Genomic DNA, 25,743 nt, shown 5'->3' with positions numbered 1-25,743 from the left:
AACCTTGGTAAAAAGAAAAAAAGGTGTTCTAAAAGCTAGTTATCCACTTTACACTTTACAAATGTAACTCTATTTTCCTTCTCTTTGTTTTGTACTATGTGTATGATGGATACTGCAATCATTGCGTCTACCCAAGAGTAGTGGGAATTCAAGCACAGGGATTTATTTGGTTTGACCATATTTTGTATAGGTTAGTGAGTTTGTTTCAAGACTCATGTGGCTAATACCATCACCACATAAAATATATGACAAACCCAAATGAACCACAAGAAATATCAGTTCCTGTTTTAGCTTTTGATTCTTGGAAGTCTTAAACCACAGTCTCTATATATTTATAGACACACTCCTTGCATATATAAGTAGACTATCCTTAACAAACATATACAGCATTACTCTACCTTTCAACAATGGAACTGCTCTATAGTTGGTTTGTGTTTTTCCTGTTTCTCGTTTTCAGAGGTAAGCATATATCACAATTTTTACTGCCTCCCTAAATTGGTAGTCCTTAATATTTGTGAGCATTATGCCACTTCTTTAAAAATCACAGGTCTTTTAACCTCTGTTGTGTCCTCAGTTCTCTTTAATTACCCTAAAATGGGTTAGCCCCCGATTTAAAAATAATGAATGACATTATTTACCTGTTTAGATATTTATTAGATTGATTATTTTGAGGGGGCTAACCCATTATCAGCTAACACTCAACAAAAAAATGGAAATATATATTATTCAGTTTGGTAGCTAATAATTAGATCAGTGATATCAACTGGATGTGTTTGTTAGGTCTAACCCAGTTCCCGAGATATTACCTGTCTAGAGCAGACAATATAAATGGGTGATGAGATCTAACCAAACAAAAATCTGTGTTAATTTTAGTTGAGTGGGGGTAACCTGTCTTCATGTCACCTAAAAAAATATATCAATATTTCTGGATTTAGTATAGATCTAACCAAATATTTGGCTGGTCATACCTGAAATAATGTATTCCTAACAAAATGAAATAGATTTTGTGATAATTTTAGTTGTGGGTAGCTATCCCATTTCTCGATTCAAAAAATAATTGTGAATGTATCTTGCATCTAACAAAAAAAACACTTGATATATCTTGATCTAATGAAAATCTATGACTCTGAATGATTTTTCACAGATTTTTTTTTAAATATATATTTTTTCAGGAAATATATTAGATCTAATTAAAATTCCAGCTGATTATAACTGATCTAACAATTAGCTCCTAAACCGAATAACATTGTTTTTTTACAATTCTTTTGTTGTTGAGTTGGGTTGAAGGTGAGTTAACCCGCATCAAAATAATTGCTTATGTATTCTATTACATGCAAACTCTATTGGGAGAAAACAACATGTTATCATACCCGATATAACAAAGATCTAAACAGGGAATGCCTTTTTTCTTCATATTTAAATTGTGCACCAAAGGACATAATGGGTAGAAGGTCTGACATCACTGCATCTCCTGGTTTCATTGGTCCTTATCAATGTTGTGCACCCTCAATCTATTAAATTGCATCAAAACTTATTTTCTTCTGGTTTTCTAACCTCCATAGGTATCTTACCTTCAGTTCCTTTATGTCTTACCCTTTATGCCGAATTTTCTTGGCCTCTTGCACAGCATTCTGAACTTCAGCTTTCTTTATTGTAGACTCAAGAACTGTCAATATTCAGTACTCTATTTCTCTCTAATTCTGAATTCAGATCTTGCCCTCTGTTCATAGATCTCCTACAATCAGTCTATATCTCCTCATCAGATAAATGTAGAAAATTGATGGAAGTGCACTCCACCCCTTGCCAAGGAATCCAGGGTGCTTCACTGGATATGTCCCAGTACCAAGATGGACCAAATATAATAGTAGAATAGAAAATGAATCCAGGCACTCCAAATGAATTCCAAGAAAAGGGCAATTTATTGGAACCAGCAGCTACAAAGCGACGTTTCAACCCCTAAGGGTCTTTATCAAGCTAATAAAGACCCTTAGGGGTTGAAATGTCGCTTTGTAGCTGCTGGTTCCAATAAATTGCCTTTTTCTTGGAATTCATTTGGAGTGCCTGGATTCATTTTCTATTTTTACTATATCTCCTCATCAGTCACTTTTGTTTTCTAGGTCTCACCCCACTTCCCAGTGTTCATTTTCTTTCTTTCTGATCTTCTTTCTTATTTTGCTATCTCTCTCACTTCTATTCATTGCTGTTTTTACCTTTCTAACACACTCTCTCCCTTTCACTTTGCATTTCTCACCTCTCTTCTTGTTTCTCTTCCTCTTTTGCAATGCTATCCCGTACTATTCCCACCTCTCCTTCCCACACTATTCCCACCTCTCCTACATTCCCCTTCTCTTGTCCATCGATCTTCCCTCTTGCAAAATCAGTGTTATTTATAAAGATAGTTACCCTTTATTTACATTGTTCACTCCTTTTTTTATCATCTCTTCCCTCTATCCTCCTTCCTACCTGTACATGTAGGTGATATCATCCTGAGGTTTGTACATTTATGGTTAAAATAATATCATCCGCATATAATGTTATTTTTTGTTCCTGATTACCAAGAATGATCCTGATATTTTAGTTGACTGTCTAATATAGGCTGCTAATGGTTCAATTGAAAGAATATACTGCTTGGGTGCAAGTGGGCAACTCTGCCATGTACCATTTTCAATATTGAACCATTTCGAGTTTAGCCCGTTTCCATTGATTTTTGCCTTAGGATAAGAATAAAGAGCATTTGCCAGGTCTTTAAAAGTCACTTCTATTCCGAAAGCTGAGAATGTTTCAGCTCGGTAAGACCAGTTAACTCTGTCAAACGCCTTTTTAGTGTCGACAGCAATAAGGACAGAAAAAAGTTGCTCTTTATTTATCTTCAATATCATATTTACAATTTTCCGTACATTGTCACCAGCCGATCTTGCTTTGATGAATCGAGATTGATCACTATGGATTAAAGAAGGAATAACCTGACCAAGTCTGCCTGCTAAAAATTTTGAGAACATTTTTCTATCCAGATTTAGCAAAGAGATAGGGCGGTGGTTGCTTACTTATATAGTAAGGATCATTTCTAAGCTTTAGAATAGGGGAGAATGTAGCACTCAGTAAGTATGACGACAATTTCTTAGATTGAGTTAGTTCACAAAAAAGTTTGCATAATAATGGGGTAATAATTGGTTCGATAGATTTATAAAAGATAGCGGTATATCCGCCAAGGCCGGGAGATTTGCCATTCTTAAGGTTCATAATTACTTCATTTATTTCTTTACTGGTTTTAGGTTTATTTAGTTCAATACGTTTTTCAGGTTTAATAGAGGGAAGAATGAGTCTTGCAAGAAATGATGTGAGTTCTAGCTGTATAAATTTAGCTGTTTTTTGAAGGTTATATAATGAGGTGTAATAGTTTGCAACAGCATTACTTGTTTGATGAGGAGAAAGATGAGTTTTATTACCTTCTATAATTTTCTTTATGTTCTCTTTTTTTTCTGGTTTAAGTCTATTTGAGAGAATTAGTGCACTGTTATGTCCATATGTGTTATGTTTGTATCCTGAAGAAGGCTCCAGATGTGAGCCGAAACGTTGATGTTATTTTTTATTTTATTATGAATTAAAAGTTATTTTTTATAATATACAAAGACCCTGGAGTGCTCTCCGTTCATTTGGATCTTATAATTTTGGCTCTGTACACCACCACAATGGATTGAAACAACCAAGATGCTAAATAAGTGCAGACTTTCAGCTTTAATTCAAGTGGTTGAAAAAAAAAATCATATGAAATACGTTTAGGAATTGCAACCATTTTCATACACTGTTCTCTTATTTCAGGGGCTCAAATGTAATTAAACAAATAAACACAAACACAATCATAAAGAAAATGTTATTTTGTAATACTTTGTTTAGGATTTAATAAAAACTCCTGGGTTGCTTTCGCAGTATGTTTTGGGTCATTGTCCATCTGTAATTTCGCAAAATGTGGCTGAATCTGAGCCGACAGTATATTCCCATGCATTTTAGAATTCATCCGGCTACTTCTGTATTCTGTCACCTCATCAATAATCACTAGTGATCCATTGCCATTAGAAACCATGCATGCCCATGCCATCACACTGCCTCCACCGTGTTTTAATGATGATTTCGTATGCTTCTGATCATTAACTTTTTTCTTCCCATCTTTCTGGTACAAATTGATCATAGTTTCATCTGTCCAAAGAATGTTGTTCCATAACTGGGCTGGCTTCTTAGATGTTTTATGAACCCTCTGCATTTGTTCTTGTGAGGTCTTCTCTTTGTGATAGTGGGGTAAAAGCTGCTTGATCCCAGAAGATATCCGACTGCCATTTTGGGTTCAAGAAGGATTTTTTTCCTAGTTTGTTGCAAAATTGGAAGTGCTTTAGACTGTTTTTTTTGGCCTTCTTTTGTATCAACAGCAAAAACATATGTCAGGAAGGCTGAACTTTTCAGCTATGTAACTATGTAACTATGTAACTTGGCTACCTCCTGGAGAGTTTTTCACTTGGCTGGATGTTGTGAATGAGTTTTTCCTTACCATGGAAATGATCCTAAAATCATCCACTACTGTTGTTTTCTGTGGACATCCAGTCCTTTTAGTGTTGCAGAGCTCACCAGTCCGCTCTTATTTCTCAGAATGTACTAAACTGTTGATTTGGACACTCCTAATTTTCCTGCTATCTCTCTGAGGGATCTCTTTTTTGCTGCCCAAGTATGGCCTGTGTTTTATTTGCATTGTGAGCTCCTTTGACCGCGTGTTGTGAGTTCACAACATGCGGTCAAAGATGATATAAAAAATGGACCAGTCAGTGTGCTACAGCTTCAAAATGTGAATGACACACCTGGAATCAACTCCAGACCTTTTACTTGCTTAATTGATGAAAAAATTGATGAAAAAATATTGAAGGAATAGGCCACACCTGTCCATGAAACAGCTGTTGAATCAATTTCCGATACTTTTTGTCCTTGGAAAAATAGGGGACCACATACTAAAGAGCTTTAATTCCTAAACCCTTTCTCCAATTTGGGTATGAATAACCGCAAGTTAAAGCCGACAGACTGAACTTTAAGCACATATTTAGTATTTAACTCTAATATTAATGCGTACTACTGCTTCTTAGAAGAAATGTTATACACGTGTGAGTATCACATTTTAAATATTTCAGCTGCTTTCACACTGGGATGTGTCATCTTCCCATGCACACCTCAGTAGCGAAAACGTAAACAAAAAAACAGTGCAGCGCTTATTACCAATAGAAAAGTGTTAAATAAGGACAAACAACAGTGTACCTTGAGATATCTGTTTAAACCTCAATGGGAGAGTGCTTTAAAAAAAAAGACCTTAGTACATTTAAATGAACAAAAAAATATATACAATAGTGTATAACGTTGTAGGAGAATGATAAATAAGACAATTGAACACTCACACTTTCAATTGCTAAAACACTTAGCACAGTGGGAGAAAGCTTGAACTTGAAAATACATTATCCCCCTATTAAGGGGGTATATTAGAAGGATGAAGCACCTCCAGACTCTCACCACATATTGCCCAGCTGATGAAGCCCGGATTGTAAGTGGTGAAACGCGTCCTCGCAATGGTGGGAGTCTATTTATTTATCTACTTTTTAAATAATTGTTGTTAAATTTAATAAATTACATATTTTTAACACTTCTTGCTCCTGCTATGGAGAAAGAAGGGAGTGCAGTCCTTTAACCACACACTGCGCTGCCTATGGAGCCTGGAATTGGCTCCACCTTTGTGAGTATTCATTTGTGAAGTACTTGTTGGGAATTCTCAGTATATAACTGTATTACCCTATGTCCAAATTTCTTCTGAGCCAATATCTAGGACATGTTAAGAAAGTTTCCAGTATACAGAAGGGAAGGTTCGCCTCCACGGACCTGCAAGCTGTCTCCACTAGAGCTAAGTCTTTTAGCTCATGAAAGTGTGAGTGTTCAATTGTCTCATTATCTCATTTATCATCATGCTATTCTCCCACACAGTTACACACTATTATTTAACTGTAACATGAATTTATTTTGGCAAACAGCTAAAATAGCAAAGCTTGTGCCAGTGTCCAAATATTTCCAGACCTAACTGTATATGAACTGGCAAAATAATAGTTTTGGCGTCAATAAATAAAAGATCAATTTTGAATTTATTTTTTATTTTGTATTTTATTAAGTAGACAAACACTGCTTTTGATTTATATATGGCAATTGTGGGATTTTGTGTTAGTATTTGGATAATAATTGATATTAATTCCTTCTTCTGTTCTACAGGTGATTGCATGGAGATAATTGGAGGTTATGAAGTTAAACCTCACTGTAGACCATACATGGCATTATTAAACACAAGCAATAGCATGTGTGGAGGGACATTGATTAAAGCTAACTGGATATTAACTGCTGCTCATTGTTGCATGTAAGTATGTTTGTCAGCAGACCATGAGATTTATATTATAAAGTACATTTTATAGAGTTGTGATTTTTCTCACAGGCTAGTGAACATATTTGGTTTAGTTGAATCAATTAATCTAAAATATATTTGTGTCTTTCAATTAGGGATTAGTCCACGGTGCTTTTTTATTCAGATAAATTTCATCCCTATAATTGTTTCAGGAAAAACTATTTAGATGGACCAAAAGGGTGTAAAAATGGACCAGTCAGTGTGCTACACAATATATACATATTATAAATATATGCATTTTTTCACAAGTTAATATTTAAATATTTATATAATATTCATATTAAATATATAATATGTAAATATGTATTAAAAAAAATTCTCCATTGATTAATAATCATCTGTTCTCTTGCCACTCATCTCAGATGGATCGTTGATTCACAAACCAAATCAAACGTTTCATCCATTGACAGTTGTTACAGACTGACAGCATTCAGAAGAACCACTGATTGCCAAAAATTTGTATGAATCGCAATGTAGTTTGGTGTACATGCAAATTCCTATACCTGACAAAACTCTACATTTTACAACTTTGGTTTCTATGCTCTCTGATAAAATCTTTACACAACTTTAATTTGATAGCTGTTTTATAGTTGCTCCCTTAGCTTTATAACCCACTGAGTGCCAGAGTACAAATTAAAGAGGTGCTAATGTAAAAAAAAAAAAAAAAGTGTAAGATTGATATTTGTGTTTCAAATCAATGTAATCCATTTAGAAAATGTTTCTATTTCTACCTGTGTTTTTCAGGTTTAAATGTATTTAAATTAATATTATAATGTTTATTTCAAAACTGCTCCTGTTTAGAGCAGACTATGAATGGCGTCTGTTACTATCATATCCTTTATGGAGAAGAGGATTCACCTCAGACTGGAAACTGAACAGTCCCTGGACCTAATTATGTGGAAAAGTGTGTAATAAATTGGATCAGTAAAACTGGAACCGAACCAGAAAGACTCAAGCTTCCTGCCCTTTTTATATTTAGTGTAGGCCCCAGGGGAAGAAGATAGTTCAGGGACATCCCAAGATCTTTGATTAGTATAGTTTTTCTCAAATATCCTACTTTTAGAAGGACAGTCACCGCAGGCCTTAAACAGGTTACTTGGTGTCCCAAGTACATTTTACCTACAATTCCCCATCACTCATCAATTGGGAGAATAGAAAACCACTAGTATGTTAACATTTTATTGAAAAATGTATAAGAACCACCATTTTTGTCTAGTGTTTACATACCTTTCAAGATCACAGATGAGAAAGCCAAAACGTTACAGAAGTTAGCTATCATTGACTTACTAATAATCCTTAATGGAGTCTTTGTTCTCATCCTTGTGTAATTTACTAACCTGAATTGCCAAAAGAATCTGCATAGGGTGTTTGTTGCCATTCATATAATGAAACACGTTTTTAATTGATATCTTTCTATGATAACTAGTTGCATGCTTGTGTACACTAAACCTATACATTAAAAAGAAAATGGTTTCACTTTCAGGACTGACAAAACAATAGTTGTGCTGGGTGCTCACAACAGGCTTAAAAGGGAAAAAGAACAGAGAAAATTTAGAATTCTAAGAGCAGTTCGACATCCTGAATATAATTTTGAAACGAATAACAATGATATTCAACTTGTACAGGTAAGTAACGTTATTAATTAGATATAGTTTGTGTGCTTTTATTTTAATTACTAATAGTCTCTTAAGAAAAAAAGATAATAAAAATCAATATTCTCACTGTGCTGTCATAGCTTAGTTCATTAATTGTTTTATTAATTAGATAGAAATAACTGTGTATACAGTTAAGAAATACTTGAGTCATATATCACAGTAATCAAAAGTACTAGATATGCATATTAATTATGATAAGGATAAAGTATTACATGCAAATCAATGATCAGATTTTGTAAATCAGGCTCACAAAAACAAAAATTTGGCCTCGATTTCATTTGCTACCCAGCCGCCACAGGAAAAGAAGTTACCAAATACAAATCCAATAGAATTCAATAAGACCCTCATATTATTATAATGGTATAATGGAGGTTCTTAACCTCCAAATGCCCCCACCTGTCCTATGGCAGGTGGAGGCATAGCTAATAAATGTATAAGAATAGTGACTGGGCAGCCATTGGGTGTTGAGTAAGGACTTTAATTTAGAGGGTGAAACAGGATTAGGATAACCCCAAGCTATCTGTGAAACATGTTATTATTTGGGGGGCGAAAGATTGTCCACGCCCTATTTTATAATTAATTTGTGCCTCCACCCCTCACCTATGGGTGGGGATCAGGAGGGACACTAGGTCCCCCCTTTATTATTAATATTATTTTCTGCCCCCCCCCGTTTCCCATTATTATTATTATTATAAGGAGCTCTGCCCATCACCTATGGTTAGAGCCAGGGGTGAGGACACTAGATCCGAGTGCCCTCTTGCATGTTAGAAGTGGGGTGAATGGGAAAATAATATTAAAAAGAAAAATGACGTTTAATGCATTATTTAGACTATTTGTATTCCCTGGTCTTAGATTGTGTTATCTTTGGTTAATACGATATATGAAAGTATTTCCATCATGCGATAGCCCAGCTATTTGCAGGGATCCCAGCTGGGACCTAGGGCTATCTAGTGATGTGTGTTTTATCTATGCAATGCCTTCCCTTCCCGGTGCGCAGAGCTCCTAAGTTCCCCCCTGTATGTCAAATGTTTTAATGTGTGTAACTTTCTGTGCTGTTGGTATCTCCCAGAGTGGGAGATGGCTATCTGTAACCCAGCCCCCTCTTGCCCTGGGATTGTGTTGTACTGAATGGAGGTCTGTGCATAAAAGCTAGGTGTTCCAAATAAAGATTATCAGAAATTGTACCTCCAGAACTGTGTCTCGTCTAGTTACTGGAGGGAAGGGAGATTTAACCCCTGTGTATGCTGTTCGAAGCTTGCAGGGGATACAGCGGGGAAAGTCCTTGTAAGGACTAAGAGAGCTAGTTTCCCTATCCATTTCCCTGTTCCAGCTAGGAAGCGGTCCCTTTGGCGGAGGTACCCAGTCGGGGTACAGGAAGCTCTGCTACATCTGTATTACTGAGGGAAGAAGCAGAGAGAGAAAGTACTAGGGAAGGACGTAGATTCACTGGTGCTGTATCTAATTCTGTGCAACTAACTACCACTATCAACACTTCCTGCATTACTACTACCACCTTTAGGCAGAGAAGGGGGAATGTTGACCATAGGGCAACTAGGTGACAGGGAGACATAGACTCCCAATGTACGTCATCCATGGGTAGTGCCCGCCAGTCACTCTTGAACATTTGCTGGATCTCACAACACTGAGCAATATACACATGCAGTGTACACTCCTTCATGCACAGATTCTCGACCACTGGGATAAGACATCATACTGTATTGCAGTGGCCTACAGGTCAGTGCAGCATTATGAACAGCTAGGTGCTATAGCTCCTCTCACTTCCCCACCAATGTTATTAAAACAGCGACTAGCTGACCCCAACTACAGCAACATACATTGGTCCACCGAGAAGTTTTCCAGATGGGCCAGTCTGGCCCTGTCTGCTGGCCTGGCGGGAAGGAAAGAGCTCCAGAGACATGTCCCCCTTATTCTTATTATTGTATCCAGCACACTGTGCCATTGTTTTTTAGATATATCCCCAACTGAAAACATGTATGCAATAATTCTCCATCCCACTGTACAGACACTCCTTTTAGCAAGCACAAAAAAAACAAACAAAAAAACAACAGCTTGTCTTATTGACAGCCAGGAGGTGTAACACATTTTATTTGTAAACGTTCCAATTTCTATTACAATCTGTTCTTTTCGCAAAAAGTAAAAAAAAGAGGACAGCATGCTAGGGGTCTGGAGTGTCCATTCAAGGGACATTTGTCACCCGAAGCCTGTTGAGTGAACGCTTTTGTCCTCTCATAGTAATATGGGTAACATATGAACTTCATTTCTTTTGTTTTCTTCTTTTTTCTAAAATTATTCAAAGCAGCTAATACCTAGAGCTTGCCAGGTGAACATATTTAATTTATTGAATTTTTACAATTCACTTTTACAACTCAGATTTGTATAATTTGATTCCACGTTTCAGCAGTTCAGTTTTATCCAGACAAGTTGAAATCCACACTACTTTAAGACTTTAATTCTTTAGGAAAACATTTCGGAAAACCAGGACATTGATAAATCCTGTGACAAATGTCCTGGGTTATTTTTACAAATCCAGGCTAGGGACATTTAGATTTAAGTAAATAACTCTGATAATAAACATTGTACTTAAGTGGGATAGAAAGTTATCATTTTTTTTCTGTCATCATTTATAGCTGTATGGCACTGCAAAGCTGAACAGAAATATAAAAACTCTTTCAATTGAAAACACTGAAAACGATTTGAAAAATGGGACCATATGTACCACTGCAGGCTGGGGAGTTACTGAAGAAGGCAGTAAGAAATCATCAGATGTTCTTCGAGAAGCTATACTACAAATTGTTGATAGAAATAAATGCAAAGCAGTCTATCAGAAAATCGGCGCTGAAATAACCACTGATATGCTTTGTGCACAAGGAGCTAAAAGCAATGATGACTCATGCCAGGTAAGGATTACTGACACTAGTAAAAAAAAATTAAAAAAATTAAAATGAACATTTAAAAAAGCATTCAACTACTTCACTCCAAACTGTATACAACTATAGAAAGTTGTATATAATATATGGCATACTATATTTTAATATAATATTTCATACAAGAAATAGAAGCAGAAGTAATATTTTTGACAAGTAAAGTTAATGTGACAAATATATATATAAAATGGAGTGTAATCTGCTTATGAGTATTTTTTTTTTAAATAGCATATGTCTGGATTTTCATCAGGATGTACTTACAGCCATAAATACAGTAACACAAGCACCAGTACAATACAGGGCATAGCACAGCCCCATGGCATTCTGCCGAGAATACATAAACAGTACTGTTACGACACTCACCGCCTGGGGAATGAAGCCGCCGTTTAGTGAATAATCCCCTTCCTCCAGAAATGCAGTTTTAATCCAGCCGATCGTCAAACTCCCGAACGGAGCATACGAACGCGGCAACTCCCGATCAGCAATTCAGTCGAAATCCTTCCACAGCTAGAAATAACGAAAAGTACTGTCCCAATAATAAATCCCTCCACAAACGAGACCAAGCTCCGTCTTGAAGGTCAAACAGGAATGTGCTTAATGGGGGCTACCTGCCCGGTATTTATGTGGGTCTCCACAAGGTGGACACTCCCCTAGGGGACCTTGTGGAAGACTGTACAATATATTGGACAGTAGCCAATCGCAGTGGCTTCAATATAAGCCCTTCCCATTTTACCCATAAATCCTTCTTCTCTATCCCGGAGATAATTAGGAAGAAACCTAATTATCTCCCAGGATAGAGACAAATGCCATTTTAAAACATAATAAGAAAAATACAATAAAATACATAAGTTCAGAAATACCGAATGCATATGGTTCGTGTAACGTATCCCCAGATAGCCTGGATCTGAGTGCATATTTCTACCGAATAGCGCTCAGATCCGATGTACCTAGTTCAATCGCCATGGAGTCAAAGTCTTTCACAAGTCCTTCGGTATACGAATGACTCCATGGGACGGCTACCTGGGTAAAGTCCATACGAATGATAGAAACTCCCGAACTGACCGGTGTTCGTATGCCTCGACGAAATAGAAGGCGGGCGGCAGCTTCAAGCGGTGTTCGGCAGATAAAGTATCCGTTTTTAGTTCCATAGAATTTGCACCGAACACCGCTGATTCTCCTCGTGTCCCAAAATGGCAGCCGCCTCGTGGTCGACATACGATCGACGACCACCCATACGAATGGAATGGAGAGGTGTCTGCGGTTAACCGCAACGTTCTAATTGAGGCCAATAGGTTAACTAGCAGCACACTCCTCTCCTGGGTGGCCGTCCGTTTGGTAGTTTCAATCGGTATTGGGGAAACACACGAACAGGGGCATACGGACAGGAAATCCAACGAAATCAAGGCAAACAGACGAACCAGCAATATAAGTCTATACAGATGGATCTGTCACAAGTACTTATTGTGTTCTGTCATCTCCTTGCTTCTTCTCTCATTCTGACTGCTAGAATAAAACCATGAATTTTAAATTCCAAAAAATGCTATAGATTGCAAGAAATGGGGTCATCATTTACCGTTACTCTGCAGAGATGCAAATGGACTGAATGGAATCTGGCAGATAAGTTCATTTCTCTGCAGGGTGATGGCAAAATCTGGAGGAAAAGTGATTGTAATGGCCTACATTTTATATTGCATTGTTTTGTTTTGCAATGAAAACAACAGTTAACGTTAGCATACACTTTTTGGGAGGAAGGAGGTTAATTCCTTGTTAGCTAGTATATGCGTAATTACCTTTGTGATGACAGATCTTATGACATAGTGCTTTTAATATAGTTATGGTAATAAATTCTGCCATCAGATTACAAGGACCCTTTACAAAACCACTGACATAGCCCCCCCTTGGTACACTCTCCAGGAAACATGCACATATATGATTGTACATACAAACAATACATTCTGTGAGATATACACACTGCTATATGCACACAGAAAGATATACACTACCAGATGTACACTCTCACTCAAAATCGCACACTGCAAGACTCACTCATAAAAATACAAACTGAAAGATACACATACTTACTCACAAATACATTGCATGCCACAAACACAGACAGCTACTGCCTGATACAAATAAACACACACAGATACACTTGATACCCTGTCACATCTGATTACATAGTTATGCATATAAACTCACCTAAAAATATTGCAATACATGCTGTTTTCAGCTACTCGTCTGTTTTGCCTTTTTTGCACAGCTCCCTATTGCATAATGTGATACTTACTTTCTCCTACTACTGCCTTACAGGTGTGGGAAGAGGGTTGTTAGTGCTAGTGCACTCCAGTAAGGGGGCAATTATGGAAGATATTTATATCTCCCCAAGTGGAGCACATTGCATTAATGGGTCCCCGGATTCGGCTGGGCCGCATACAGGAGTGCTGATTGTACTCCCTGATGGTGGTCATGCCTGTAATGTTATACAAGGAGAGTTTGATGCAATACAATAATATTTGTTTAATAGTTTGTCTTTCTGTAGATTTATGTTGGTTAAAAAGAGGAATATATCCGCACTTTGATTATAAATATTTTTTTTATTTTAGGGTGATTCTGGAGGACCTCTCATTTGTGATGGTAAACTGAGAGGAATTGTGTCTTTCGGTATTGGATGTGGCAGACCTGGTATACCAGGAGTATACACAAGACTGACAAATTATATCAACTGGATAAATTACATTATTAATCGTGCTGATTAAAGCTTTATTAATTGCTTGATCTGTTATTAGTTCAGATCTCAGTATTCCCTCTATCTGGGCTGTCTTATGTTACTCATTCATTATATCAGCTTTAACAGCTTGTTTTTATATGACTGGAATATTCATGTTTTATCGTATGAAATGAAAATATGACACAATGCTTTGCAAATGCTATGCAAATAATAAAAGTCCAAATGGATGCCAATATGCAGTCCCTCTCAGTAAATCTCCAACTCACTGAGGAAAAAAATAATTTGAAGAGATGCGGAGATACAGACCTGTGAGTTCGGAAGACTAAGAAGACCCAAAAATTACCTGCAATGCTAAAATACATCTCTGCCAAACACACCCATGCGCAATGTAGAATTTGTGTAATTAAACTTAATTTGCACACAGCCTTTACACAATTTCATCCACTTATGCACAAAACTTCACTCTGCATAACAATTCCACAACCCTCCATCATACATGCCTGTGTTCTCACAAACTCATTTTATACAAATGCACCCCTGCAATTTGCACCCAGTCTACATAGCAACTCCACAACACTAAAACTGCACACACTTGCATGAGCCCATACACTTGTGGTAATTAGAAGTTGTGAGTATCTTTTCACAAAAACATGGATTTAGCACACTTCCTCACTTCCTTAAAAATAACATGTCCAAAACAGAACTTCTGGTCTTTCTTTCCTTAAGTGTTGCTACTCCCATGTCTGTCTGCCTCCAAGTCAATGGCACTACCATCAGCTCTACCTCGCAGGCTCGCAGCTTAGGATTTCTTTTTGATTCTGACCTCTCCTCTGCCCCACATGTCCAGTCAATTGCGAAATCCTGCCATTTCCATCTCAAAAACATGGCACGTATTTAACTGGACTTGACTATGGTGCTGGTCAATGCCGTCATCATCGCTCGCTTTGTCTACTGCAATCCGCTACTCAGTGATCTTATGTGCTGCCACCTTGCCCCATTACAGTCTATAATGAATGCAGCGGCAAGGCCACCACCGGCCACATCTCCAACACCTCCCCCCTCTGTCAGTCCCTACATTGACTACCCATTAGATATAGGGCTCAATTTTAAATTTGGGTACTTGTTTACAAATCTCTACACAATGCTACTGCAACCTACCTTATAAGAGGGAGAGATTTAAAGGGACACTATAGTCACCAGAACAACTACAGCTTTTTGCATTTGTTCTGGTGAGCAGAATCATTCCCTTCAGGTTTTTTGCTGTAAACACAGTATGTTCGTTGAAAATGCAGTGTTTACATTACAGCCTAGTGATAACTCCACTGGCCACTCATTAGATGACTGCTAGAGCTGCTTCCTATCTCAGGCTTGACTAGTGTGCATCACAACATATCAGTATCTCCTCCCTCTGCATGCAGACACTGAACTTTCCCCATAGAGCTGCATTGATTCAATTCATCTCTATGAGGAGCATTGACAGTCATGTTTCAGTGTTTGCAGATGACACAAAACTCTGTAAAGTAGTACAATGTGTGCAAGATTTTGCTGCAGAGGGATTTAGATAGACTGTGGGACTGGGCACTCAAATGGTAGATGCAATTTAATGTTAAAAAATGCAAAGTTATGCACTTCGGTGTAAAGAATGCACAAGCAACTTACATCCTTAATGAAAGCGAATTAGGGAGAACAACACACGAAAAGGACTTGGGAATTGTTATAAACAACAAACTATGCAACAATGTGCAATGTCAATCAGCAGTGGCTAAGGCAGGTAAGGTATTGTCATGCATGAAAAAGGGCATTCATTTTCAGGATGAGAATATCATTTTGCCTATTTATAAATCACTGGTAAAACCACATCTTGAATATGCTGTGCAAATGTGGGCATCTGTTCTAAAGAAGGATATTATGGCACTAGAAAAAGTGCAGAGGCGGGCTACAAAATTAATAAAAGGAATGGAACATTTCAGCTATGAAGAAAGGTTAACAAATTTAAACCTCTTTAGTTTAGAAAAACATCGCCTCAGAGGGGATATGATAATTGTAACGGAACGCCTGGCACCCCGACTGGGCACCTTCCGCTGACGGATGCTTCTAGTGCTCACCGAGGGCTCCAAGCACTCCACTCGACACCATAACCACTGCAGACCCCACGAACCGCCGCAGCTTGGTTGGGGTCTTGCCGTCTTCCACCCACTCTGGACCCACAACCAGGGTCCAGCTTCCAGTAGGTAAGCCTCTCCTAGAATCCAGAGATCAGGAACCAGGAACAAGCTCTTACAAGAGCTTATGCTCAGGGGAGTATTGTGATATAGCAATCCCCAAGAGTGTAGTTATCCCATCCCTCCAACATGAGCCAAGACTTCATGAAGGGGTAAAGCAGGTCTGTTTAATGGAAGCATGCACTCACAATTTATACAATTCCCCAGGCCAGAGGAACACCCCCTGGACCTGATGGTACACAGGCATACAAAGGACACAAACCAATCCAAACAATACAACAATGTCTGACACTCCCACATACACAGTAAAATCCCTCCCTTTTATCCTGGAGATAATTGGCTTAAGTCACTGTAGTAAACTCAATTATCTCCAGGTACAGAAAATATCACTAAGTTACAACTGTAACAAAACATATTAAAATACATAACTAATTTTCTACAGAACTGAACCCCCACATTTGACCTATCCCCAGATAGCTTGGATCTGAGCACTCAATATAGCCGAACACCGCTCAGATCCCAAGAACACAGTCAAATCGTCATGGGGTTAAACATTAGCAAGGGCTGATGAGAGATTGAGGAGGGACAAAGCAGCCAGTTTCAACTGGTCTGGCAGTGTCCCTGGGGCAATGCCCTGCTGGAGAACAATAGGACAGGAAAAAGGGGGAGGGGAAGAGGCACATTTTCCCATGGAAATAATTTTTTTAGCCTGTCTTTTTGCAGGGCCCATAGTCTTATGGCAAGAGGCTGGAAAGCAGGCCTCTCCAAATCCCAGTGACAAAGGTGCTTTCGGCACAATAATATTATACAAATATATCTGGTGCCAATATAAACCATTGTGTGGAAATCTATTCACAACTGGACTTTACATAGGACACGAGGTCATGCGTTTAGACTGGAAGAATGAAGATTTTGTCTAAGCCCCAAAAAAAGTTTTTTTCCTGTAAGGACAATAAGGATGCGGAATTCTCTGCCTGAAGAAGTGATTTTATCAGAGTCCGTACAGATGTTCAAGCAGCAACTAGATGCATACTTGCAAAAACAGAATATTCAAGGATATAAGTTTCCAATGTGTGGTATTAGTTTCTTGATCCAAGGATTGATTTGACTGCCATTGTGGAGTTAAGAAGGAATTTTCCTAGTTTGTTGCAAAATTAGAAGTGCTTCAAACTGTTTTTTTGCCTTCTTTTGGATCAACAGCAAAAAACATATGTGAGGAAGGCTGAACTTGATGGACACAAGTCTCTTTTCAGCTATGTAACTATATGTAACTATGTAACTATAGGAAATGGGGTATGAAACACAATAGGACAGGAGATAGCAATCAAACAAGGTGGAACTGAAGCAGAGCTGGAGCAGAGAGTAGAGTGCTGCCCTTTAGGAGAGACCAAGGGACAGGTATGTGAAGTAGAGGTTACTCTTGGAGGCCATAAGCTTACCTAAAGAGATGGGTTTTATAGCACTTTTTAAATGATTGAAGACTAGGGTAGAATCTGATGGTGATGGGCAGGCTAATCCACAGGAAGGGAGCCGCCCACAAGAAGTCCTGCAAGCATGAGTTAGCCGTACAGGTGCGAGCAGTGGATAGGAGAATATCATGGGCAGAGAGGAGAGACTGAGAAGGGGCATACTTATGGATCAGAGAAGAGATATATGAGGGGCTAGAATTGTTCAGTACTTTATAGGTATGGATTAGTACTTTGAATTGACTCCTATTTGATACTGGAAGTTAATGTAAGGACTGACAGAGGGATAAGGTGTGAGAGGAAAAGCTGGAGAGGAAAACCAGTGTGGCGGCAGCATTCATTACAGACTGTAGTGGGGCAATATGGCTTCTGGGAAGACCAACTAGGAGAGGGTTACAACAATCCATGTGAGACAAGCTCCTTAGTAGCATCTTGTGTAAGAAAGGGGCGGATGTGGGCAATGTTTTTAAGGTGAAATCTACAGGATTTGGTAACAGACTGGATATGAGGCTCAGGGGTGAGGCCAAAATCAAGTATAATGCCAAGACAGCGCTTGCATGGATGGGCAGATGTGGGTACCACTAACTTGAAGGGAGGGAGAAAGAGGAGGATCAGTATTAGGAGGAGGAAAGACAAGCTCCGTTTTAGAGATTGAGTTTCAGAAAATGGGAGGACAACCAGTCAGAGATGGAAGAAAAGCAAGCAGTGACACATTACCGGATGTCATGGGAAAGGTCCGGGTAGGAGAGATATGTCTGGGTGTCGTCGGTGTACAGGTGGTAGTGGAATTCAAATGAGGTAATAAGTTGCCAAGAGAGGCAGTATAAAGAGAAAATAGAAGGGGACCAAGGACAGGTTTGGGGGACTCCAACCAAGACAGGACAAAGGTAGTAGGTATCATTAGAATAGGAGACACTGAATGAGCATTGGGAGAAATAGGAGGAAATCCTCCAGTGTCACAGAGACCGAATGATTGAAGAGTTTGAAGAAAGAGAACATGATCAACAGTATCAAAGGCAGCAAAGAAGTCAATAAGACTTGGTATGGAGTAGTGGCCTTTGGATTAACCGGCGATTAGGTCGTTAGTGACTTTATGTGGCGGCCAACCAGATAGGGACATGGGTATCGCCGCCAAGAGTGTCCTTTTCCCCATCTCTGAATCTCTACTGTGCCGACTTCAGTGATTATATAGCTGCTGAGTGATTATAGCAACGCTGTGTGATTATAGCTTTTCCCCACAGACATTAGCCGAGACTTAATGCTGGGAGTGAACTGGTTTAATGGGGCAATTTATACACAGACCCCCAGCAGGGCGTCTCCATACAGTTCAACATAAACTCATCCCTGGACTCCCTGTGTCTGGGAGATAATTGAGTACAAGACCGGTAACTCTCAGTTTCAGGGACCCACACAAAAAACACGCCAAAACACATTCAGTTTTTCCAGGAATCCCCACAAGTCCTATATCACCGGATAGCCCGGATCCGAGTGCCCAAGTTGTCCAAATAGCGCTCAGATCCATTTAGTGGAATGGGAAGGCCATCCTGGTAAAGTTTTGACCGACCAGCCACATGGTCGGAGCCCAAAAGAGCTCCAGAGTGAAATAGGCTGTGGCCGGTCTCTGTTCGGGAGTTCCTCTATTCATACAAATGAATGTTCGGTTCTGGTTTCAGTGAGCGAATGTTCTTTACGTTTGTTTGAACATTTTGCCCGAAGAGCGCTCACTTTGCTCGTCTAGAAAAGAAGCAGGCGGTGGTGCATGTTCAGCGGTGTTCGCAAGATAGTCAGTCGGATTTTAGTTCCATGCACTCGACGTCCGAATACCGCCGCCTGCGACAAGATTTCCCATGTGTTCGTTCATGCGAATGGCAGCACTTTCCTGATATTATAGGAACAGTGTATTTCAGTTTCTCACAGGTATTTCCAGCTCCCTTAATATATATTTTATTATTATCCCCCGTATTATCATTATACTCATATGTATACGTTTTACTTTTCCTCATAGATCTCTATTCAAAATATTTTCCTGCTTCCTAGGAGAAGCATACTTCTGACACCTTTTTGGTAGGTGAATTGTCCTATTGCCTCCTTTTTACTTTCTATTTTACTTACCCCTCAATAATTAAGTATTTTCTTTTTATAGGTGTATACTCCCTGTATTTATCCTTTTCTTGTCACTAGGCTACGTTATTTATTTAAAGGTTCGTGTCTTATCCTCACACATTACGCTTCATAATAGTCAAGCCCACGCCTAGGGAAAGTGAGCTGACTTATAGGTTTCAGGTGCTAACCTTCCCTTTTCTCACTCATTTTGGTCTCACACTAGCAAGGCCAGACAACCTGCCTCATACCAGAGGCTTACCCACACAACCCCATGTTATAGTTATTGTCTCACAGGCCCTTCTTTAGGGTGTTAATTAGTTAGAAGTCACCTATCACGGCCATACGTATTGATTCTCTTAACATCACCGAGAGGCCAACAACCTGCCACAACATTTCGGTGGCCACGTTCCCATCGTGCCAAATCCTAGCTAGAGCCTCTCAATTAGCAGGGTCTCACCTATCACGGGGTAGAAAATAATTCTTCGCCTAACAGCACTATATCAGCCAGCCTGTTCTATAAGTCGGTAATCTGTGGTATGGGTCATTGATTGTTTATTTTATTCATTTTAGCATGTCTCAAGCCTCTGATCATTAAGATGACCTGCCTCTTCCTGAAACTCCAGCTAGGCCCTGCACTCCCTTTTGCCCTAGTTCCCCTACTGAGTCACTAACCCCTGCCACTCCCGGGTCCTTGAGGTCATGGACTATACCCATGCTGTGCAGGAGGTGCCTCCTCTTCCCTGCCAGTGAAAGGAAGGCGGAACTCTTTTAGCTCCAATCCACTCAGTACAATGACCCCAGACCCAGTACGAGTTCTCAGGGAAGAAGGTTTGACGGCATGGGGAAAGTGCAGTTCAGGATGTCCATATTGATTGCCTCCATGCAGGTCATAAGCGATCAGCTGACATTACTTGAAATAGCTCACCCTATTCCCTAGTCCACTGCAGCAAGTCCTGCAGTGGTTACTACCCCCACGGTGGCAATCTCACAAAATAGCTTGAGCACAGTTTCTCTCATTCCCTCCACACTCCACATCTCATATTGTCACATTCGCACATTTAATCCCCACCTTCATCAGGACATTGACGGATCCGGTGGGGGGGGCAATTCTGCTGGCACTGTCCAAGCACTGTCCAAGCGCCAGCCCTGCAATGTGCCTTCACTGACCGGCAGGGGAGGGAGTGAGAGAGGACCCGGGAGCTCAGCCTGCAGCTCCTCTGGGTCCTTCTCTCGCGAGCATGGAGTGTTGCCGTGGTTACCATGGCAACGCTACGGATCTCACGAGAGTGAACTCTAGCCCTGGAGCTACGGGCTTGAGTTCACTCTCACCACTGGGACCACCAGGGATTCCCCACCGGACCACCAGGGATGGAGAAATGTCCCCCCTCCTTCCTCAGTAAAGGTAAGAAGGGAAGGGGACATAAATTAATTTGTATTTAAAAATAAATAAATGAAAAAAAAAACACCCTCCTCACCACACATTCACACACTGCCCCACACACACACATACACTGCCCCCCACACACATTGCCCCCCATACACACACTGTCCCCCACACACACATACATTGCCCCTCAAACACACATTGCCCCATACACACATACACAGCCCCCCATTCACACACTGCCCCGACACACACATACACTGCCCCTCATACACACATTGCCGCACACACACATACACAGCCCCCCATACACACACTGCCCCCCCACACACCATACACATTCACACACTGCCCCCCCATCCCAGCAGACCCCAGGTAAGTTGTTAAACTGTTCTTAAATGGTTTGACTACTTACTCTGGGAGGGAGTCCCGACACTCCTGGCACCATAACCACTACACAGAGCTGTAGTGGTTATTGTGCATGGATTATTTCTTTAAATAATCTACAAGTGCCCCTCCCGAGATCAGACTCTGGATCTCTACTGATTGCTTAGCAGGACATTGTAGAGAACAGGACTTATAACTACGGGGATTTGTCAGGGGCCCTCAAGCGAGGGATCAATCCCCGAGCTCGTACTCACCTTTGGTCTCTACAGAGACATCTAATGTTCCGTGTATCCCCAGAGGCGAGAGGAACTGGATGTCTACTTACACAAGTTGGTGCATTTAGGGTACAAGTATGGGGGCTTTTCTCTTTATGACTATCACAAGTCGGTGTCAGCTAAAGCCGCGGCAGCTCTAACCCAGTTTAACATTCAAACTGACTGGATATTAAGCTGTTCTGCAGGCATTTTGCCGGCTTGAAGCCCCCAGCTTGTGCAGTTTGTTCATCCTCCTCCCATTCCCTCAACTTTTGCCCATGCGAGGCTGGCCCATCCATATCCACCACCCCTGCATGTACCACTCTCCTTTCCTCCGTGGGTCAAGATTGGGGTCAGAAGGACAAGTTGGGCAGACCCCTAGTTTTCTTGGAAAAAGCACAGGTGTGCAACAATTTTAATGCTGGTACCTGCAATTACAGTGCCTGTAGATTGTTGCACAACTGCTCTATATGTTTCAGGGCACATGCAAACTCAATGTGCCACTCCAAGTTCTTTCCCAAGAAATGACTTATGGAGGTTAATCAGGCCAATCTAAGCTATCACTTACGCTTCCACCCCTCACCCCACTTGGTGGAATTCTTGGTTTCTGTATTTTCAATTGGTTTTCATACAGGTCTCGTGGCACTTCCCTCAGGCACACTGGAATGCCCCAATTAATTATTATCACCCTATTCCAATCCCTTAACTGTAGATGCTCTACTGAACAAATAAGTCCATCTAGGTTTTGTCTTAGGTTCATTTCTCATTCACCTTTTAAAACTTGGCGCACTAATCCCATCGGTGTTTAGACTCACAAATGTTCAAATATAAAGGCTGATCATTGATCTTTCAGCTCCTCGTTCTTCACACACACCAAGCATTAACTCTCTCATTCCTGCTGAAGAATTTTTCCTCCATTACGCCACCATCAACTACGCCATCCAGGCCATTTTACACGCAGGTAAGCACGCTTGGCTTAGCAAAACTGACATCTCAAAAGCTTTCAAGCTGCTACCAATTTACCCGTCCCTATGGCATATTCATGGTGTAAAGTGGACGGATAATTATTACTTACACTAGAGTTACCTTTGCTTCTAGTGGCAGTCCAAAACTGTTCAATATCTTCACAAAAACACTCTGCTGGCTGCTTCTCAATGTTGTTCGATGTCCCATGGTGATTCAGTACCTCAACAACTTTCTCCTGGTAGAAACTGGTACACAGACACCTCAAGTATTTTCAGCACTACTGCCTATTTCACCTGATAAGACTCTTAGCCCCTCCACTAGGTTGGTGTTCCTGGGCAAAACCTTGGACACAGTCATTTTTCAGCCTTCAAGCCTTTCAGAGGAAAAGCTGGCACACATTAGTGAGGAAGTGGACCATTTCCTGCAGGCTGGTTCATGTAGGGAGCTTCAGTTCTTACTTGGGTCACTCAATTTTGCCATGCGAATCATCCCGCTCAGAGGGGCATTCATTTCAAGGCTTCTTTTTCTACTTCCCGGCTTGTCTGATTATGTGACCGTTCTCCTCGACCCCCTGCCTTAGCTGATTTATGAATGTGGCAACATTTTCTTGTTTCCTGGAATGTCTCTAATTATTTTCCCCTCTTTCTCACCATCATGCTCTCAATCCCCACATCAGACAGGTTCCCATCCAGAATTCCGCTATTCCACAGTCCCACAGATCAAGTAATTAAAACCACTTGTTATATGGCTTTCTATGGTTTTTAGACCCGAGAGTTTACAGTAGCTAGGCAGACAGACATCATCTCTAGATTAAAAATATCTGATATCACTAAACATCGTGATCAAAATATACTCTCTCTACTAACCTCTAAAACAAACCAAATGACTCATCCATCCGCTATACCACTTTTTTCCACCGAGAACAAGTGGTGCCCAGTTAAAATACTTGATGCCTCCTTACCCACATACAGTCATGTCACACACAATTCACCACTTCTCTCACTTCCAGGAATCTCTCTGACTACTGCTAAGTTCATATTCTACACTAGAACACTTCTCTTAAGATTGGGTTTCAACCCATACTCTTTTTCGGGTTATTTATTTAGAATAGGGGCAGCTCCAGCCACTTTCAGCACTGATACTCCAGTATATATCCTTAAAAAAATGGGTAGATGGTAATCCTCAGTTTACAATCAGTACATACCTCATCCCGGAAAGAAATGAGGAAAGCTTTTAAATGTTTGGCCTTTTAAATATGATGCAATAATGTGTGTTCTTCTTTGATAACTTTTTACCCTCTTTTATTACAGACCTACCCGTACGTTGGTTACGGCACACCCCAACCAACTTTGTATTAACCCAACTTACGTATATTACTAATATGTTTCCGAGCACATGTTTTAAGGCCATAGGCCTGTATTTGTGGGAGGAGTTTGAATCTATCTTATGCTATAAAAACTCCCACTACCCTCTTACCTGGGCTGTTCTCGTTCAGGTGATCCCACCCACCTCACCCCATTTGCTTTATTTTAATACCTTTATTAACACCTTTACTCTTGGTGGGCCCTCTTTTATTACAGGCCTACCCGTACGTTGGTTAGGGCACACCCCAACCAACTTTGTATTAACCCGATTTATGTATATTACTAATATATTTCCGACCACAAATATATGTATATATATATATACTATTACCCTATGCTGATTAAAAATATATTTGACTTTTTTTTTATTTTACCCTAATCTTCCCACTATGTATACTTGTACATTGCCTTTACATATATTACCATTAGGCATGTGCATGGGGAAAATATTCGGCTTGGTTCAGCATTCCGAAATTCGGGACTTAATCAATTCGGGACTTTGGCAATTCGGCACTTCGACACTTCGGAACTTCGGCACTTCAGCACTTCGGCACTTCGGCACTTCGGCACTTCGGCACTTCGGCACTTCGGCACTTCGGAACTTCGGATCTTAGATACTTCGGCAACTTCGGCTCTTCGGCAACTTCGGAAGTTCGGCAACTTCGGAAGTTCGGCAACTTCGGAAGTTCGGCAACTTCGGAAGTTCGGCAACTTCGGAAGTTCGGCAACTTCGGAAGTTCGGCAACTTCGGAAGTTCGGCAACTTCGGAAGTTCGGCAACTTCGGAACTCCGGCATTTTGGGACTTTTGTTGCAGCCGCTTGGTAGATAACTCCCTAATTCCCACGGTATTAGGGAGTTATCTACCAAAAGGCTGAAAGACCTAAATTGGTCTTTCAGCCAAATTTACTAATACTAAGTAAAAATGACTTAGTATTAGTAAATTGTGCCCCTACTCGCTATACCGCGAGTAGGGGCATGTCTATTAAACAGTGAGCAGCCTGTGGCTGCTCACTGTTAAAAAAAAAAAAAGGATCCCCCCTCGCTGAGCGGGTGGGGGCCCTAAAGTAAAAAAGGGGGGAGGACCTATTGTCCTCCCCACCGGCCAAAGAACTTTCCCACACTGTGTAAAATGACACAGAGCACTCTGATTGGTGGATTTCAAACCAACCAACCAGAGTGCTGTGACAGGTAAATGTAGAGACTTACCTGTCAGTCTCTTAATTTACCTGTCAGAGCACTCTGATTGGATGGCTTAAACCCACCAATCAGAGTGCTCTGAGCCTAATTGCAGGGCGGGGCAAGGCTTTATAAGCCTTCCCCTGCCCTGCAGAACTCAGTCTGCTCGGAGCCCTCCATGGGTGAAGATGGATTATTTTTTTTTTGCACTCATTTTTTTTTATTGCGTCGATTATTATGGATTTTTATTTGCCCTTTTTTGGGGCTGAAAAAAAAGAAGATTTTAGAAGAAAGAAAACATTGCATGGTAAGTTTATTTTTATTTTTACATGTATTAATTAAAGGTCCCCCCTCATTATTTTTAGGGTGAGGGGGGTAGGTAGGAGTTTATTTTTTTGGTTGAGGGGGTGACTAGGGGTTTGGGGACCCCTAGTCACCTGGAGGGAGGGGGGTTAAATATGTATTTAGGGCCCCCACCCACCGCTCAGGGGTAGGGGCCAGGGGGAGGACATTAGGTCCCCCTTTATTCTAGTTTAGGGCCCCCACCCACCACTCAGGGGTGGGGGCCAAGGGGGAGGACATTAGGTCCCCCCTTATTTTTGTTTAGGGCCCCCACCCAC

At 40.4% G+C, this 25,743-nt stretch overlaps 1 protein-coding gene across 2 annotated transcripts; it reads left to right on the top strand.

Annotated features, from left to right (window-relative positions):
- The first annotated feature begins 393 nt into the window (after positions 1-393).
- LOC134612509 (granzyme A-like) lies at positions 394-13,956 on the top strand. 2 transcript variants are annotated; one of them, XM_063456888.1, is made up of 5 exons: positions 394-459; positions 6,286-6,427; positions 7,956-8,097; positions 10,776-11,045; positions 13,676-13,956. In XM_063456888.1, the coding sequence occupies exons 1-5, from the start codon at positions 408-410 to the stop codon at positions 13,826-13,828; spliced, it is 759 nt and encodes a 252-aa protein (XP_063312958.1). In that variant the 5' UTR covers positions 394-407; the 3' UTR covers positions 13,829-13,956. The 2 variants fall into 2 exon arrangements, with proteins under 2 accessions (XP_063312958.1, XP_063312959.1); XM_063456889.1 differs by lacking the exon at positions 394-459 and adding an exon at positions 5,697-5,950.
- The last annotated feature ends 11,787 nt before the right edge of the window (positions 13,957-25,743 follow it).

The sequence above is a fragment of the Pelobates fuscus genome, chromosome 5, assembly GCF_036172605.1.
Source record: "Pelobates fuscus isolate aPelFus1 chromosome 5, aPelFus1.pri, whole genome shotgun sequence".
Classification (NCBI taxonomy): domain Eukaryota; kingdom Metazoa; phylum Chordata; class Amphibia; order Anura; family Pelobatidae; genus Pelobates; species Pelobates fuscus.
The sequence above is the reverse complement of the archived record's forward strand: the minus strand, read 5'-3'. Positions and strand labels throughout refer to the sequence as shown.